We start from the raw sequence: 16340 nt of genomic DNA, 5'->3' as shown, positions 1-16340 counted from the left end.
ACTCTGTTTCTCAAGTTGGATAATGAGAGCTGAACCCAGGGTGCTCACCCCGCGAGAAGCCCTTCTCCACCAGGCCCTGTAACCTTCCGCTCCCGCTGAGGACCAAGGCCTTACAAGGGCCGGGGCCCAGACCTGGCTTCCTGGCCTCTTGGAGGGAGCTGCTCCCCTCACTCCGCTGACACACAGCTCCTCCGGCCTCGGACCCCTCCGCCCAGGGCCTTCCCCCAGGCTCCCCCCATATTCACACCATTGCATTTAGCCTGCTCATCTGTGGCCCCAGTAGAATATGAGCCCCGCCAGGGCTGGCTTTGCTGTTTTGTTCATCACTGTGCTCACAGGCCCTCCCACCGTGCCAGGCGCAGTCAGTGCTTGATGAACGTCTGAAGGCTCACCCCGTGGTGACCCCAACTTCCAGGTCACTGTCCCGAGCGCCTCCTCTGCGCAGGCGCCCTTCCCCCAGGGCCTCGGGCCGGTCAGGCCGCCCCCCCCCACCCCCCCCAGCGCCGGCTCTGGCCCGGGAGGATGCATACCCTGGTCTACGGACCTCCGCAGGGCGATGAACTTGGCCCCCTCGTCCGACGTGGACATCTTTCTGGCCTCGGCAAAGGCAAGGAGAGTGCCGCGAGGGGTGGCGGCGATGAGCGGGATGCGGAAGGTGTCCACCGCCGCGATGCGCCGCCCGCTCACCCACAGCAGCTGCTCCATGGTCACCAGCGGCTGGACCTGCGGGCGGAGGAGGGGCAACGCGGGCACACGTGACGGGTCAGGACGGCGGGGCAGCGGCTCAGTCAGGTCCCCCGGGAGAGGCAGCTGTGGGGTCGCGCGGGGGGCGGGTCCCAGAACCAGGGCGGGAGCCCCGGGGAGAGGTCGGAGGGCAGGGGGCTCGGAGCGGGGGACGGGCTGCGAGGGGAGAGGCGCCCTCGGAGAAGAGGGGCCTCCGAAGGGGAAGGAGCGCGAATGCGGAGGGCGAGGCCCTGAAGGCGGAGGGGCTGTGAGCGGACGGAGGGGCGGGGGGCGGGCAGTCCCGCGAGCACCGCCGGGCGTGGGCCGCTCGCGGGGTCGGGGTCGGGGTGGGCGGTGCAGGGCTGCTCACCAGCCTGAAGTCGTTCTCGTCCCCCGCGGTCACTGCTGCGGACAACAGCAGCGGGAAGATCGCGGCAAATACCTGAACCCCACAGACTCTCCCGAACGCCGGCCTCCGCGGTCCCTCGGGGCCGCCCAGGAGCACCGCGCCGGGCCGCTCGACTGTCATTTCTCCCCGCGATGGCGCGCCCCCGGCCCCTGGCCCCCAGGACTAAACCCGGGCTGGAGTCAGTCAGCTGACCCTGGCCCTTTAAGCACTCAGGTGTCACCTCCCGTCCCGCCCCCACCCGCCGCTCCGCCGCGCTTCTGAGACTCTAATTGGCCCCAAACACTCGGACTCTTCACGTGACCCGTCAGCGCCTCTGAGCTAGCCCTCCTATTGGCTCCCTTTGAAGCGCCGCAGCTCGTGACCCGGGCGGGAATGAGGAAGGGCCGGGATGACTCCTCAGAGCCTTTTGATTGGTCGCAGCCGCTGGGGCGCGACATGGGGGCGGGCCTACTTTAAAGTGCGGGGCGGGAGGACAGGGTCTCATTGTCCAGAACGGAATGAGAGCAGTACCAGGCTTCTTGCGAAAACAAATATGTGTCAATCTTTAATAGCATCTTTTTACTACAAAATCAGGGCCTGAGCGGAGGGGAGGCCGGGAGGCTGCGCGGGGCGGCGCCGGCTCAGGGCTTCTTCCCCTTGCCCCCCGGGGGCGCGGCGTTCTTCTTGCCGAGAATCTGCAGGAGCGCCTTGGACATGAAGTAGGGCCGGGCCGCGGAGCCGTCGTTGCGCTCCAGGTCTTCCACTGCGCCGCGAGCAGGCGTTAGCGGGCGGGGCGCAGGTTTGGGACTCGCAGGGGGGGCCATGCAACCCCGCCCCCATTTGTCAGCTGGGACCATGATAGCACATCCCTCCCCGTGGTCAGGTTCGCGGGGCCGCACGCCCCCTGCGCGGAGCGGCGCCGGCACGACCGGAGCCTGAGAGGCGCCCACCGCCCGGTGCGGGGACCCCGCTCCCCACACCTCCCCGGGGTTTCCCGGGACGACAGGTCTCTCCCCGGGAGCTCCCCCTCCCACCAGCCTGCACCGCGGTGCGCACTCACGGAAGCAGAGGAAGAGCGTGTCCACGCACATGCCGAAGACGCTGAAGAAGCCGCTGGCGACGAAGTGGGCCCCCAGGACGGCGATCTGCGGGGCGCGGCCTGTTAGCGTTTCTCTGGGGCGCTAGGGGGTGCGGCCGGGAGGGGGCCACTCACCATGATGGGCAGCCAGTAGTAGTTGAGGGGGCGGCTCTCCAAGTCTTGGCCCAGCCCCAGGCGACCCGTGAAGAGGAAGAAGGACAGGACCCCTGTGGGAGGGCGGCGTCACCGGGGCCAGCTCGCCGCTCCCCGCCCCGCCCGCCCGCCGGGTGCTGGCGGCTCGGCCGGTCCTTACCGACACCTCCCACCACCAGCAGCTTCCCGAAGAGCAGCAGCAGGTCCGTGACCTTGTCCAGGACCACCACCCTGCGCGGGGAGAGGCCATGGACGGGGCTGCCTCCCTTGCGGGCAGGCATTGGCCAGGGGTCACCCCGCGGGGCGCAGGCCTCTGCGCACCGCGCCCCCCGCAGCCCAGGTGCGCGGAGACCTCGCGGGGCAGCCTGACCTGACCACGTTCCGCATGAGCAGCATGAAGGCGTCTCTGGCGGAGACGCAGAAATTCTTCCCGTAGATGGCGATCTGGGTGGGAGGGGAAGGTCGGGGTCACCCGGGGGCTCCCCTGGGCCGGGCGGGGCGGCCGCGGGGCCAGGAGCCGGGCCTGCGTGCACTGGGCTCACCATGATGTACGCGTTGCGGTTCAGGAACTTGATGAACTTCTCCAGGCACCAGAGGCAGCACTTGAAGCAGCACATGATGCAGCGGGCCACGGGGTTCTGGGCGACTGGGGGCCAGCGACTCGGGTGTCAGGACCCGGACACAGGGCCTGAGAGCCTCTCCCCAGGGACCCAGCTGCTCAGCCGGGCCTCCCCAGCCCCTGACCTCTGCTCACCTCTCAGCTTGTGGTCAATGTACTCCAAGATGACCCGCGCTATCTGCACCAGGGTCAGGATGAGGGCCCCAAAGGCCAGCGACCCGATGTGGTAACTGCCCAGGGAGGAGGCAGTCAGAGGCGGCCGCGACCCCTGGACTCCCGGGCTCCCAACCCGCCCCGCCCAGGCTGCCCGGCCCCAGGCTCACCCTGGCCCCAGGCTCCCCCAGCCCCAGGCTTACCGCAGCGTCCGGAGGAAGGCTGCGCCCAGGGGAAAGGTGGGGATATCCCGGGGCTTGTGGAAGGCCCAGTAGAAGGAGGCAAAGGCCCCAGCCAGGACACACTGGCCCAGAGCCAGGACCCAGTTGAGGGTCCAGAATAGCCCCAGGACCCCGTAGATTTGCAAGTTGAAGAGAGATCGCTGCACCAGGCCCGTGGACAAGTAGCCCTGGAAGACGCACATCAGTCCGGGGCACGAGGAGTTCGTGGGCTGAGCCTGGGGAGCACAGACAGGTCATCCCCAGCCAGCGCCCGCCACTCCCAGAGTGGAAAGAAGCAAAGCCTCCCAGCTGGGGAAGGGCTCCCTCCGGGAGATTCACCGCCAGGTCCCAAGTGGGTTGATCTCGCCTATTGCGTGAGCATAAATCTCTTCTTTCCGGCTCTGGGTGAGCGCAGGAGCTCTCAGGAACTCCCAGACCTCGTGGTGTGGGCCAGGCCTTAATGGTGTGTGGGGAGCCCTGGGGCCAAGGCCTGGCCAGGCCCTCGACCAGCTGTCCCCTCCCAGAGCAGCCTCTGCAACTTCAACCAAAATGCTTTCCAGCAAAATTGAGGAGACTGTGTGTCTGATGACATTAAGGAATTATTGTTAATCTTGTTGGGTTTGATAATGGTTATAGTGGCTATGCTTTTTAAAAGTCTTATCTGTTGCCCTGGCCGGTTTGGCTCAATGGACAGAGCATAGGCCCTCGGACTGAAGGGTCCCAGGTTTGATTCTGTTAAGGACACATGCCCGTGTTGCAGGCTCGATCCTCAGTAGGTGGCATGAGGGAGGCAGCCGATGAATGATTCTCTCATCATCATTGATGTTTCTATCTCTCTCTCCCTGTCCCTTCCTCCCTGAAATCAATAAAAAATATATTTTTAAAAAGTCCTTATCTATTGAGATCCATTCTGATGTGTTTACAAGTGAAATGGTATGATGTCCAAATTTCCCTTAAACTCTAGAAAAATATTTTCACTTAGGGGTGGGGGTTGGGTGAGATGGATGAAAAGAGAAAGTCAAAGGTGTGGGATCTGGGTATGGGAATTCTCTACTTAGCATGTTTGAGAAATTTCCATAACAAGTGAAAAGCATAGAAATAAAAAACAACCCTTCCCAGCCAATGTGACAGCCTTGATAATTGCTGGGCCCGAGTGCGTCAGACATTTTATAATAAAATGAACCACTTTCCATGTGTGTGTCTGCGGGCGGTGTCCGTCTCCACGGCCAGGTCCTGAGCCGGCTGAAGCAAGCTCGGTCATCTGGGGCTTTGCACAGCTTGGCACATAGGATCCTTCGCAAACGGACGCAAACCTCCCTCCCCTTTAGAGTGGGGGCCAGTGCCTGTGGGCAGAGCCCGTCCCGCTCAGAGCAGGTGGCCACAGGAAAGCTTTGAGGACAGTCAATTCCCAGAGGTCCAGGCCACCCCTTGGGAACCTCAGGGGCGGGGTGTGTGTGTGTGTGGGGAGGGGGGGGGGGCTGGCAGCTTCTCTCCCAGACCCCGCAGGGCAGGGCAGTGTGTTCCCAGGGAGGAAGATAAAAAAACTAAACAAAACCCATCGCTATCAGAGCTAATCAGGTGCTGGGCTTTGTACTAAGCACTTATGTGCCCAAAGTCATGGCCTGGTCTGGCTCGCCCTGAGAGCCGGGTACTATGAGGGTATTACGATTAGCTCCACTTTACAGAGCGGACTGGCTGGGGTCGTTCGTGGTCCAGCAGAGGAATCTCCTGGGGAGGGCAGGGCCCTGGCATCCAGCTTCCTGCGGCCTGGCGCTGCCTCAGTGGCCCTCCCTGGCTCGGGCAGGACTCCTGGCTCGGGAGTCAGCGGACTGGCTCCCTTTCAGGCTCTGCCGGGGCCTGTTGTGTGACCTTGAGGGAGCCTCTGTCCTCTCTAGTCCTCGGTTTCCCCTGCACAAGGAGGCATTCGGCCCTAAGGTGCCCTCAGCCCTTTTGGTGCCCCTCCACGTTCACCCCCAATCCCCTCACCATGGGGTCGCACGATGCGTTCACTGGCACGGCCTCACAGCTGGGGAAGCTGGCGTTGGGTGCCCAGAAGACGTACTGAGGTTGTCCTGAGGTGGCCAGGTACCCAGAGGGAAGTCAAGGAAAGCATGGCCACACGGGGTCTCTGTGGCCCCTCCACAGGGCCTTCCCAGGTGCTGGTGCCGGATGCTCCCTGGCCCGAGGCCGGACTTCTGCCTGGGCTCGCTCTCCCCGCTGTCCCCGGGCCAGTGTGCATGCCCAGAGGGACGGGCGCCTCCCCAGCACGAAGGTACTGAGTGGGCAAGTCCTGCCCTTTCTGCCCTCCGCCCCACGGACACCAGGAGGGCTGGCTGTGTGGGCAAAGGATACAGGGCAGTCATGGCCCAGTAGGCAATGCAGATGAGCAGGAGGACAAAGGTGACCAGCGGGTAGAACATAGTGGACATCATCTGTCCCACGGCCCTGCAGGGAGTGAGCACTGTCCACCAGCAGGCCCCCGGCCCCACCTCTGCCCCAGGGCCTGCTCCTCCCCGGGGGCTGGGCACACCTAGGAGCTCCCTGAGGGACCGGAAGTCAGTGAATCTGGCTCAGGGGCCCTTAGAGGAAGTGAGTCTCAGAGCAGCCCCCTGGACAGCGTCAGGGAAAGTAAGGCCAGGGAGTCCTCAAAGTGGTGTGTTGACCAACCTGGCAGGTAGGTCTTGGTGGGGAGCAAGCTGCTGCTTCCCCACCCTGCCTGGGTTCCCACCGTCCCACCCACCCACCATCACCATGGCAACAGTGACTGCCAGGACAGCCCTTCTGGAGGGCTGCTTCATGCTGAGACACACTCACTTCATCCTCAGGGCACCCTACAAGGTAGGTGTGCTCTCACCCCCACTTCACAGATGGGTAAACAGAGGCTCAGAAAGGCTGTAACAGCAGTATTAACCACTGCACTATTCTGCCCTTCTCCTGCAGGGCTCCCGCACCTGCCCAGCCGCCCACCGGCCCACCCTGCCCTCTGCCCGCCTCTCTGGGGTAGGCCCTGACTTGCTGGCCTCCTTCAGGAGGGCGATGGCGATGCGGATCCGCTGCCGCAGGAAGATGAGCATGAGCAGCAGGAGGCCTTCAAGCACAGCCAGCACGATCACTGAGGGTGGACAGGGCAGAGGCGGTCAGGGCCAGGGCAGCGCTTTGGCGGTTGGCATTTGGAGGGGCGGGGTACTCACGGGCCGCCAGCCAGGTCTCCTGAACACTGCGGTAGGCGCTGAGGTTGGTGGTGAAGCCCAGCTGGGTGATGGAGGCACCCCGGTCCCGTAGCACCCGGTACTCCTTCCAGCAGTGGTAGATGCCATATGCCAGCACCCCCAGCACCCCTAGGATCAGGACCAGCACCAGGGGCCCGGCCACCAGGCGAAGCAGCAGGAGAAACAGCAGGCTCAGGACCAGAGCCACGCCCAGGGCACTGTAGGCAGGAGGAGGTAGGTGAGGGTCACCCCTGGCCCCCAAATGCCTTTCCTCAAACCCCTACAGTCTTCAGATTAGACCTCCTTTCTATTATAAATCCTGTTGGGCTTGGGGTCCATTCTGAGCTCTGGCTCCTCCTCCCTAGTCTAAAGACTCAGTGTCAGACACTGGGCTGGAGGATGCGGATCAGGGAGGGAGAATGGAAGGAGAAAGTGGGGAATCTGGTGACTCACACAAGAATCCAGTACCAGGACTGGGCTAAGTCTTCAAAGATCTTAACGCTGATGTCGCGGGCATTGAAGCTGTCCAGAAGACCACTAGGGAGAGACAGAGTCGGTCGGGCTGCGGTTGGAAGGGCAGAGGGGCAGAGCTGTAGAGACGGCGGTACCCACCTGATCCCCTGGTTGATGGAGGTGTTGCCAGAGATCCCTGGGAACTCGACCTGTGTACTATTGGGGTATGGAACACAGCGCCCCAGAGCTGGAGGGAGAGAACAGCTACTGGGGGGCTGGCGCAGAGCTTTGCCTTGAAAGTCTCTGGCTGCACCTCAGCCACAGCCCTGGGGGGGGGGGTGCGGGTGGGCAGGAGAGATGGTCGGCTCCCTCTGAGAGTGGTTCTTGATTCCACAGCAAAGAGCAAAAAGCTCTGTCTCGGAGCCCAGGCCACGCTGCCTTCACTCTACGTCCCGTCCTCCCCTAATGGCGCCGCCGCCTCACACCCTCCTTTGCTCTGGGCTGGCTCTTAGGAAACCTCCACTCCCCACCTTGCGTCCATCAGCCAGGGAGCCAGGCACAGCGTGGGCAGCGTCATCCCAGGGCCCGAGCCACTCTGCTGCTCAGGCTCCTCCGAGGCTCGAGGCTCGGCCCTGACCCTGCTCACCTCACAGCCAGGCTTCAGGCCTCCCGAGCCGTCGCTCTTGCTGCGCCCCTCTCCCTGTCGAGCTCCATCCTCGCCTCACCTTGCCTCCTGCAGGAGGCTTGTGCCTTCTCCTGTGCCACCGATTACATGCCCCCATTTGTCGTCACCCTTGCCACTTTGCCAGGTAAACCTGCTTTGGCACTGACATTCTCAAGAGCAAATAAGGCTCAAGAGGTTGAGCAATTAGCCCAAGACCACACAGCTGGAAAGTGCTGGAACTTAAGTCCAGCTCTGACTTTGGAGCATTCATTTGAGGAACTTCCTATTGTATTTATGGTGAGAACTGGGTATCTTTTCTCATGCTATAATTTAAATATTTTTTCTTTAAAAAATAACATTGACTGCCCCGGCTGGTGTGGCTTGATTGGTTGAGCATCGTCCAGTATACTGAAAGGTCACTGGTTCGATTCCTGGTCAGCACACATACCTGGGTTTTGGGCTCGATCCCCCGTAGGGGGCATGCAGGAGGCAGCTGATGGATGTCTCTCACATTAATGTTTCTCTCTTTCTCCCTCCCCTTCCTCTCTCTCTCAAAGTCAATTAAAAAGTCATAAAAATAATTTGGTTGTTTAAAGAAAGATTTACTATTGGAAAGAAGAGCATACAGAATGAAAATTAGTCACCTGCCACCCCACCGCCAGCCATAGTCACCTGTAGCATTTGGGTGAACTTCTGGTCTGTCTGCACGCACCTAAATGTTTCCACGCACCCTCTGAACCTCCCACCAGCACGCAGCTCCACGGGCAGCTGCACTTCCTGCGGCCAGCCACGCCCCGCGCCCAGGTGCCGGGAACTGTGCTGTCCTGGTGCGACTTCACGGTCTCTGGCCTGGCTTCCTCATTTGAGCAATAAAAGTATAGGCTACCTGACCGAGGGGGCGTGTGCTCTCACCTGGAGTGGAGGGGAGGAGGAAGCTGGGGCAGAGGTCTCGTTCCAGGCTTTGGAGTACTGGCTGGGGGTGGGGGGAGGGACAGACACCAGTCACAGCAGGATGGAGTGCCCCCCTCCCCCGCGCTACCACCCCAGTCATCTTCCCAAACCCCCTGCACCCCACCCATGCGGCCCCTCCTTGATGACAGCGATGACATTGGGGCAGCGCTCACCATGTCCCAGGGCACCCCTGGCCGACAGACAGTCCGGTTTGCAGCGTAGAAGACCTCCCCGACCGTCAGTGAGAGCTCACCCTGACTCACGACCCAGGGGGCCGCTGGACAGGAGGACACACACACCTGGGGCAGAGGGCGTGCTGTGGGGCTCTTTCCAGACCTGGGGTGGTCTGGGCAGAGGCAGGCCCCAGGCTGACCTGGGGTGTGGGACACTGCAGGCCGTGCTCAGCGACCGCGATGATGTTGGTGGCCAGGACGCAGCTGAAGATGTTGAAGTACAGGAGATAGGGTTTGTCTCTGCAGGAGGGAGGACGTGCATGTGTCAGGGCCTGGCCAGGTGTAGGGGCAGGAGGGACGGCCGGGCCTCGCCTCCAGGCTGCACACCTAGCTCCTGGCCTCAGTCCAGCTGGAGGTATGAGAGACCGGAAGATCTCCAGAGTCATTCAGCGCCGCATATGGTTCAGAGAGCTGAGCAAATCCATGCTCGCAAACGGTTAAAAGCATGAACTCTGGAGCCCAATCACCACCCAGCTTTATGACCTTGAGCAAGTCCCTCTACTGCTCACAGTCTCAGCCCCATCGTGGAAACTAACAGTGCCCGCCAGCCTGGAACAGGCGAACGCCATGTAAATGCCGTAAATGCCGGAGGTTTGGTTGTCGATGGGCCACTTCCTGCCTATGAGGACCGACAGCACCGCTGCGGGGGTCACCCCTGCGTTTCAGATGAGGCCGAGCACCTTGAAGGCCACACGGCCAGGACCCAGGTGGGGAGCCCAAGGCCATTTCCAAACTCTAAAGCCTGTGCCCCTGACCCTGGCTCTACATCGCCTTGCAATTGGGGGGCCTCCTAAGCCAGCTGCCTGCAGGGGAGCCTGCTCAATGTGGCTGAGGGGGGTCCCCTCCTTCTGGCCCCGCTGGTGTACTCACTTGTTGGCCCCCATGCCGCAGTAGGCCCCGGTGGAGTTCCTGGGGTAGAGGACTTGCCGGGGGTCTCCATACACCCACGCTGGACACAGACACAGAGTCACCGGAGGGGGCGGCAGGGACATTGTGGGGAGCAGCATGGGAACCGTGTCTCCCTGGCCACTGCCCCCAGCCTCCACCCGAGCTGCGCAGCGGGAAACTCACCCACGATGCCCAGCGCGGTGTAGCCCAGGAGGAAGAGAAGGAAGAGGACACAGCAGATGACATCGGTGCAGCCCCTGCGGGAAGGCCTGCTGAGCGGGCGCTGGGCCTGGGCGGCCCTCTGGTGGGCGAGCTTCCTCTGCAGCCACCAGGACACACAGCTGCCCTGCTCAGCTGGTTTCCTGAACGGCACCGAGCCGCGGCCCCTCCACGGCAGCGCCCCACTCTCCGGGGACAAGCTTCTCACCAGTTTTTCAGCAAGTTCCCGGCAGAGGCAAGGCCCCTGCCCCAGCGAGTTCCCAGCGCTCACCTGCTCTTGATGGGGCCTCGGAAGGAAGGGTCGTGTTTGACTGGCTTCCCTGCGGGCAGTGGGGAGCAGTGTGGAGAGCGAGGCACTCAGAGGACGCGCTCCCCACTTCCTGTCCCCACCAAGGGAAATGGACGGGGCAGGGCTGGCGGGAGGGGAATGGGAGGGCAGGAGAGGTAGGCTCCAGGCCCGCCAGCAGGTCTGCTGCTCGCCGTGAACCCCCAGGTGGCCTTGGGGGGAGGGGGGCCCTTACGGGTCATTTCCAGGACAGTAACTTCCACTCTTGCCTCCACCCTGGCCCTCTCTCCTTCGCCCCCCGGGGAGGTGGACTCTGTCCACTCTTCCAGTGGCCCTCATGCTGCCATCCCGTCCCCTCCCCTCCCAGGCGGCACAGGTGGAGCCCACAGGGAGGTCACACCCCTCTCCCAGCTGCCGCAGACCCCCACGCTGGCCCCCAGAGCCACAGGCCTCAACTCCGCAGGGCCTGGGGAGGGCGGGCGGGCGGGAGCTCCCTGCACACCCCTCCCCAAGGGCCTGTCTCCCGGCCACTGCCAGTCGCTGGGCAAGCAATCCAAGCAGGGTGACACCTGAGCTCGGCGGTTGAGATTGTGGCTGCGTCCTGTTCCTGGTCCTCCCTGAGTACACAGGGAGGAAGCGGGCCAGGACCAGGGTCCCTTGTGGGCGCCGAGGAGGGAGGGCAGAGGGCTGGGCAGTGTGGGAAGAGGTGGGGTCCGTGCTCTGCAGGTGCTGGACTCTGTCCCTGCACGGCTCTTGGGCATGAGATCAATGATTGACGCAAAGCTGCTCCAGGAAGTCCTCCTGCTCTTCCCGGCCCCCTGAGACCCAGGTCTCCCCTCTGGGAGTCCCCTTCCCTCCAGAACAGGGGCTCAGACCCCCAGCCCCAAGGGACTGTCAGGCAGGCTCCCAGCCCCCACTGCTCACAGGGATCCCCGAGGCGGGCGGCCCGTCCCTCTCCCTCACACCTCCCCACCCCTAACCCTCAGGTCCTGGGACGGCTCCCAGCCCCCACTGCTCACAGATTCTGGACAGACACAAGCTTCTTGCTCCATCTCCCCTCAGGCTTTACCCTTCACGGGGACCCCAGGAGGCCCCGCCTCTATTCTTCAAGGTACCAGTACAGGCTCAGCCCCCCATGAAGACCCTGAGCCCCAACTCCTCACTGGGGCCCCAGCACTGCTCAGCGACCCCGTGGAAAGACCCCCAGCGCCCTCCCCTCAGCCCAGGTCCAGGCTGACCCTCCCGGGGACCCAGCCTTCTGCTGGCTGGGCCTCACCTGGCAGCGGCAGGCTCCGCAGCCCGCACCCCAGCCCCTGCTCAGGACCACACCCTACTCCTTCCATTCAGGCTCCCTTCCTTCCCAGGGCCCTGGCCCCAGGGACCAGCGTCTGGGGCTGAACCCCTGGTCCCAGGGGCTAAATAAAGCCCCAGACCCCAGCTTCACTCCCCAAGTTTCCTTAGCAACGGCCCCCGGCCCCTGCACCCCATCCTCCTCCCAGGACCGGGCTCTGCCTTCTTCCACGAGCTCCCCCAGCGCCGCTCCCCAGGCCCGCCGGTGGCCCAGCCAGGTCTCCCTCCCTCGCAGAGTCCTCACCGTAGGCCTCCTCCCCAGCCGGCTTTCCCCCCCATGTTCAGTGTCTCCGGAGTGAGGAGTGATTGGAGCCGGGAGACCTGGCAACTCACCTGCCGCTGCCCCGCCCTCCCACGTCACAGCCCCACCTCCGCCTGTGGTCCCCGACACACTCTAGTTCCTCCTCAAAGTGCAAAGGGAGGAGGGCGAGGCGGGAAGGCCCAGCCAGGGCCAGGGCCAGGGCCAGGGCCCGTGACCCGAGGGACCTGGAATGCTCCAAGAATCCCTGTAACCCTGCAAACCACCTCCACCCATGCCCTCCAGCCAAGGCGGTCATTTGCCTTTTAGGCCTTGACTAGCCCCTGCCCTCAGGGTCCTCCCCTCCCTCCCCACCCCTCCCCTCCCCGGGGCAGCTGTGCACAACAGTCCGGCCGCTTCCTCCTGGCTCTGCCCTTGGACCTACATTCCCTGTGTGCTCTGTGCTTCCTCCCCACAGCCCCCACCCCCCCAAACCCAAATGTTGTTACCAAACCCAACATTTATTGAGAACCAAGACACCAGCTGGCACAGAGGCCCATTTCAGTTCATCAAACATCAGCTGAGGATGGGGGCGGGGCGGCCAGCCCTGAAGTCCCTCCCAGGGAGGAACCAGCCCTGGGCGAGGGGCTGTCAGACCTCCAGGGCCTGGCTGGGGTCTCTGGCCGGAATGTGTGAAGGGCAAGTGGGAGAGATGGCAGTGCCCCCAGCGTGGTGTGGATGTGAGCAGCAAGTGAGAGGCAGCTGCTGAGCTGGTGGCATTGGGGGGGGGGTATGGTCCACTCTCAGGGGTTGACAGGGGGCAGGGAGCCCAGCTCAGGCAGCAGCTCGGGGTGGGGGTCCAGGCGGGCCAGGCGGCTCTGCTCTAGGGCAATGGCCTCGGCCGAGTGTTTGCACTTCTCCGAGCCACACTGGCAGGTGAAATATTTGCTTTTGATGTCCCAGAAGCGGTCGCCATAGTCAAACCTGTCAGAGGAGCACAGGAGGCTTGTGGGACCCAGACCTGACTGCCCAGGCCAGGCCAGAGCCTCCGTGGACCCTGCTCCGGAGGGCCCTGCCCCTCTCCCGACAGGCCGACCCTCGCGTGTTCTGTGGACCCGAGCACCAGCCTGCCTGGAACTGTCTGCATGCAGGAGCCTGAGCCCCACCCATTAACTGAAGCAAAATTCTGTGAGCTCGGGCCTATTTAGCACGCCCTCCAGGGACACTGCTGGGCATGCGTGCAGCTGGGAGTTCTCTTCAGGCTGAGTCCCAGGCCCGCGCCGCCCGCCCCTGGCCCCGCCCAGCCTCACCCCAGCTCCTCCCCGGTGCGGATGTCCCGGGAACTGAAGAAGGCGATGCGTGGAAACCGCAGGTCTTGGTGCAGCATGAAGACCCGGACAGGGATGATGTTGGGGTCACATAGGTGGTTGATGAACCGGCTGATGTTGCCGTAGTAACGGGCATCGATGCAGTACACCTCTCCATCCTGAGGGGAGGGTGGCACTCTTCAGTGCCAGGCCCATGGCCCCCCCCAATGGCCCCAGCCCCCCAGCCCCCAGGTTTCCATGTGCGGCCTGGGAGTAGGGGACAGCGGGACCTCCTGCCCACCTTGTTGTCCAAGTCGAAGAGATAAGAATCATCCTCTCTGACGTCAGCCTCGGCATCGGAGATCAGCTCCCCGACATACCTGCTGGGCAGGGCGAGGGCTTCTGAAGGCAGGCAGGCGGCGAAGCCGGCCCAACCGTGTCTCCTCACAACCCCACGGGCCCCGCTTCACTGTCAGACGCCCCAGTCAGTGTCCGCGAACGTCACTGCTGCACAGTGCTGGCACCCGCGTGGGACCCGCGGCCTAGTGGGCCCAGAGGACAGGGACCTCATCTGGGAGGGGGGGGGTGGCCCCCTCGGGGCAGGACCAGGAGGACGAACATGGGGACACTGGCATGTGAGGTCCCCACTGCAGAGTTGCAACAGGCAAGTGTGGTGGCCGGGGGAGGTGAAGGGATGGACCCAGGGCTCTGGGTTCGGGGGAGCCGGTGGCAGTTGGCTTGGGTGGGACAGTGCTCAGGTTTAGACACTGGGAGGTTTGTGGGCGTGGCAACGGCAGGCTGATGGACAGGCGTCAGGGCTGCAGGAAGGGATGAAGCCGCAGGGGCGGAGGGGTGGGGGGGAGGAAGGTGGCACTTGGAGAATCTGCCAGGGGACCGAGGCCGAGGCACAGGGAGCAGGGTGGGGTGCAGAGGGGTGAGGGCAAAGGCAGGTGCAGGCAGGATGAGCAATGAGCGATGATGGGGAACAGAGGCCCAGGAAGAATGGCTGCTTGCTTGAGGAGTTGAGAGATGACATGACAGAAAAAAGGTTGTGGGTTCGATCCCTGGCCCTGGTCAGGGAGCACGCAGGAGGCAACCAATCAATGTGTCTCCACATCAGTGTTTCTTCTCTCTTTCTCCCCTCCCTCCCTCCCTTCCACTCTAAAAACCAATGGAGCCCTAACCAGTTTGGCTCAGTGGATAGAGCATCGGCCTGCGGACTCAAGGGTCCCAGGTTCGATTCTGGTCAAGGGCATGTACCTTGGTTGCGGGCACATCCCCAGTGGGGAGTGTGCAAGAGGCAGCTGATCAATGTTTCTCTCTCATCGATGTTTCTAACTCTCTATTCCTCTCCCTTCCTCTCTGTAAAAAATCATAAAATATATTAAAAATAAAAATAAACCCCCGGGGAGGACCCCTGCTGCCCCCCACCCCGGGGAGGACCCCCGCTGCCACCCCCCGGGGAAAAAAATAAAAATAAAATAAAATAAAATAAAAACCAATGGAAAAATATCGTCGGATGAACAACAACCACACAAACGAAAGGCAGGGAGAGGGGATGTAAGGCTGGGAAGTGGGGATGTGGGCAGTGGTGATGGGCAGCCCTGGGGTCTGGGCAGAGTGGGCAGGCGGGGCGCTTGGCTGTGGGATGGGGGCAGAGCAGCTGGAGATGGGCTGGTGAGAAGAGGGGGGGCCTGTCAGGGAGGAGGCAGAGAGGGCAGAAGAGGCAGCAGTGGCTCTGGGCCCACCCCTCGCCCCTGCCCACTCACTCGCAGATGAAGGTTCCTTGGGGGATGGTGTGCAGGGCGCGGACCCCCCAGCCCATCTTGGCTGTTCGGTAGAGCTGCAGTCGAACCCTAGGGGTGGGAGAGAGAGTGATGCTGGGTGCATGGGAGACAGTGTGCGTGTGCGTGTGCGCATGCAGGGCCAGGGCCTCACTTGATGCCGCTCTGCACCACCCGGTTCTTGCAGTTTCTCCAGCAGGAGCAGGCCTGGTTACACTCGAAGATCAGCGGGGGCTCGATCTTGTTAAATTCCTGGAGCAGCCGCCCGTCCTGGGGAGGGGGAGGCGGTGGTTTCTGTGTGGTCCCCCCTCAGCTGCCCAGGTCCCCCAAGACCCCACAGAAAAATCCTCCCTGGCCGCAACCCAGTCAGTGGACACCACATATGCTCCGAGGTCAGAGGACTGGACCCCAAACCCCCCCTTGATCTGCAGGTGTCGGGCCAGGCCCATCTGTCCTAGCAGCATCCCAGGAATTCCAGGTCTGCCCTGCCCTCTCTGCCAGCCGCGCCAGGGCAGGAGGTGAGGGAAAGGCGAGGGTGCGTACCTTGTCATACCAGCAGCGAATGCTGAGCTGGCCGCACAGGCAGTTGGAGCTGGAGCAGTCGTCCACACAGGTGCAGTGCTGGGGGGAGGCAGGGTGAGCTGGGCCCGGAATCAGCCCTGTGCCTGCCCCCACTGCGCCTGCCCCCACTGCTGCCCCTTCTCTAGGGCCCATGTTTTAGAATCAAGATGCTGCTGGAGGATTGTCCCAGGGCCACCCTGAGCCTGACTACCCTGCCTGTGTCCTGGCGAGAGGACGCTTCTCCAGGGGACCGAGCCCAGGAGCTCCTCCGCCCTCACCTGCAGGTGGGTGATGTTGCGGTCAATGTTCATGGTGGAAGTCTCGCAGTTCTCCGAGATGTACTTGTAATCCTCGGGGCACGGCTCCCCGTCCACACCGTTGACGCAGGGAATGGGCACGTTCTCATAGCCCCGAGCCACGTCCCTGGCAAAGGAAGATGAGGTGAGGGCTCCCTGGGTGCAAGGGGAGGGCGTGGGCTGGGGGAGGGAGGGAGGTGCTCTGGGTGTTCGCAGGGGAATGGGGAGTGAAGTTGCCAGATAAAATACAGGGCGTCCAGTTAAATTCAGATTTTAGATAAACAAGAAATAATTGTTTGGTATAGGTACATCCCAAATGCTGCATGGGACACTTTTACATTAAAAAAAAAGTTATCAACTGTTCATCTGATTTTCAAATTTAACTGGCTATTCTCTATTTTTATTTGCTAAATTTGGCAGTCCTAGGAGGGAGACCCGAAGGTGGCTCTTGGGATTCTAAGGGCCCTGGGGAGGGCTAGGGCGCAGGGGGCCTGGGGAGGGCTAGGGCGCAAGGGGCTGGGGAGGGCTAGGGCGCAGGGGCCTGGGGAGGGCTAGGCGCAGGGGCC

At 62.8% G+C, this 16340-nt stretch overlaps 3 protein-coding genes across 10 annotated transcripts in view; all 3 read right to left on the bottom strand.

Annotated features, from left to right (window-relative positions):
• Nucleotides 1-1351, bottom strand: part of NEU1 (neuraminidase 1) — a 4474-nt gene extending 3123 nt beyond the window's left edge. The window contains exons 1-2 of the mRNA XM_006104594.3: nt 1094-1351; nt 531-723 (exon numbers count right to left, since the gene is read on the bottom strand). Of these exons, the coding sequence (XP_006104656.1) occupies nt 531-723; nt 1094-1252 (352 nt within the window). The 5' untranslated portion in view covers nt 1253-1351. The remainder of the gene's footprint in view (nt 1-530; nt 724-1093) is intronic.
• Nucleotides 1352-1647: 296 nt separating this feature from the next.
• SLC44A4 (solute carrier family 44 member 4) lies at nt 1648-12150 on the bottom strand. 8 transcript variants are annotated; one of them, XM_006104593.3, is made up of 21 exons: nt 11833-11847; nt 10224-10272; nt 9917-9990; nt 9716-9794; nt 8986-9085; nt 8786-8911; nt 8574-8634; nt 7157-7244; nt 6998-7081; nt 6527-6762; nt 6348-6447; nt 5688-5780; nt 5322-5424; nt 3318-3571; nt 3097-3191; nt 2885-2988; nt 2713-2786; nt 2503-2573; nt 2325-2416; nt 2172-2256; nt 1648-1874 (listed from the first exon to the last, which is right to left on the bottom strand). In XM_006104593.3, the coding sequence occupies exons 4-21, from the start codon at nt 9727-9729 to the stop codon at nt 1753-1755; spliced, it is 1902 nt and encodes a 633-aa protein (XP_006104655.1). In that variant the 5' UTR covers nt 9730-9794; nt 9917-9990; nt 10224-10272; nt 11833-11847; the 3' UTR covers nt 1648-1752. The 8 variants fall into 8 exon arrangements, 7 of the variants coding, with proteins under 7 accessions (XP_006104655.1, XP_023601590.1, XP_023601593.1 ...); XM_023745822.1 differs by having other exon boundaries at nt 9917-10272; nt 11833-12150; XM_023745825.1 differs by having other exon boundaries at nt 6998-7244.
• Nucleotides 12151-12328: 178 nt separating this feature from the next.
• Nucleotides 12329-15930, bottom strand: LOC102441485 (histone-lysine N-methyltransferase EHMT2; the record flags this gene model as incomplete). Its single annotated transcript, XM_006104659.3, has 7 exons — nt 12329-12810; nt 13137-13312; nt 13435-13513; nt 14903-14989; nt 15072-15187; nt 15461-15538; nt 15757-15930. Coding segments are annotated over 7 exons (891 nt in total), but the record flags the coding sequence as incomplete, so codon positions are not given.
• Nucleotides 15931-16340: the final 410 nt, after the last annotated feature.

The sequence above is a fragment of the Myotis lucifugus genome, unplaced genomic scaffold, assembly GCF_000147115.1.
Source record: "Myotis lucifugus unplaced genomic scaffold, Myoluc2.0 scaffold_585, whole genome shotgun sequence".
Classification (NCBI taxonomy): domain Eukaryota; kingdom Metazoa; phylum Chordata; class Mammalia; order Chiroptera; family Vespertilionidae; genus Myotis; species Myotis lucifugus.
This window is presented reverse-complemented; position numbering and strand designations above follow the sequence as displayed.

Excerpts from the sequence above, each read along its gene's own strand:
- SLC44A4 (XM_023745820.1), bottom strand. The coding sequence starts at position 11,867 with ATGGGGGGGAAAGCCGGCTGGGGAGGAGGCCTACG. Across the intron at positions 6,448-6,526 it reads GGAGACCTGGCTGGCGGCCC|TGATCGTGCTGGCTGTGCTT; the intron begins GTGAGTACCCCG and ends GTCCACCCTCAG. Across the intron at positions 1,875-2,171 it reads CACGCTCTTCCTCTGCTTCC|TGGAAGACCTGGAGCGCAAC; the intron begins GTGAGTGCGCAC and ends CTCGCGGCGCAG.